This window comes from Microtus ochrogaster, chromosome 17 (assembly GCF_000317375.1).
Source record: "Microtus ochrogaster isolate Prairie Vole_2 chromosome 17, MicOch1.0, whole genome shotgun sequence".
Classification (NCBI taxonomy): domain Eukaryota; kingdom Metazoa; phylum Chordata; class Mammalia; order Rodentia; family Cricetidae; genus Microtus; species Microtus ochrogaster.
Window position 1 is genome coordinate 9,972,754 of NC_022019.1, and position 1,143 is coordinate 9,973,896.

A 1,143-nucleotide genomic window follows, 5' to 3' on the forward strand; every position below is an offset into this window, starting at 1 on the left:
TACATGTTTATAGATTTTACAGAAAACAACTCATTCTTAACCATCTGCTTCTGTTCAGAACTTGAAACTGGATATCCAGAATGGCTGCGCGAGACTGGGATGAAGAACCTCCGTGCAGCTCGCCCCAGCCTTGATGTCAGCTAAACAAATCTTGGCTGTTTTTCCAAATAGTCTTTGACTGGCTAGAAAATTCTCAGGAGAAACAGTTCCTTTAATATTTAGCCACATTAGCACGTATTGTAAGCTCCAGATTAATTGTGTATGAATTTTCCAATGGTCTTTAATTGAATGTCCAAATAGGAAGTCTCTCTCCTCTAGTAATCTCTTACATGATGTTAGTCTTGTTGCTTTTCTAAGAACTAAATTGGACAATGATCATTTCAGAGCCTCACACAGAAGGAACAAACAAGGCTAGTGACTGAATGGTTACTTTGTTAAGGTCATAAGAGCAATTACTTTCAGGCCTGGAGTATGGTCCAGACCTGTGATCCCCAGAGGTTGTATCAGGATGATCTCAGGTTCAGGGTCTAGGGGGCTGCAAAGAGAGATCAGGTCAAGACTGGGAGACTTGATGAGAATTCTTTAACAAAAGCATAACATTTGAAAATGGACTACGGACATTGGGAATGAGCTCAGTGGTATTGCATGGTGGGACACACCCTAGATTCAACCCCAGAACTAAAACCAAACCAAACCAAAACAAAACAAAACAAGATCAAAACAAACAGAGTGCCTATTTTGATTTTCAAGATACACCATTGCAATCTGGTTTAAACTAGATTGTCTCCCGCAGACATGTCAGGGAGGTAAGTGCAGGATAGTGACTTACACCAGTAGACTGAAAGTACAGAGAACTACAGAACGTCCTCATTGATTACAGAATAGCCAGAAAGCACAGGGCTGCTAGAAACTCTGGTTTCCTAAGTCCGCCTTTCTACAGTTCTGTAAGCAGCTCTGTAGATGTCAGGGCCTTTTAAAGTTCCCTCCACCTTCTTATGTGCCTGCTAGACCCCAGAAGCCTCAGGATACCTGGATGAGTGCTCAGTGTTCAGTTCCCGTCCTGCGGATCTCTGCAGGTCTGTGAGTCTGTTGCCTTGTGTGGGGTTCTTTCCTTATACAGAATCTGTGGGTGGGAGCGCTCAC

General features: G+C 43.0%; 1 protein-coding gene across 1 annotated transcript in view; it reads left to right on the forward strand.

The window, feature by feature from the left end:
- The window catches only part of Adam7 (ADAM metallopeptidase domain 7), a 34,937-nt gene extending 34,834 nt beyond the window's left edge, over positions 1 to 103 (forward strand). The window contains exon 23 of the mRNA XM_005355462.1: positions 59 to 103. Within this exon, the coding sequence (XP_005355519.1) occupies positions 59 to 103 (45 nt within the window). The remainder of the gene's footprint in view (positions 1 to 58) is intronic.
- The last annotated feature ends 1,040 nt before the right edge of the window (positions 104 to 1,143 follow it).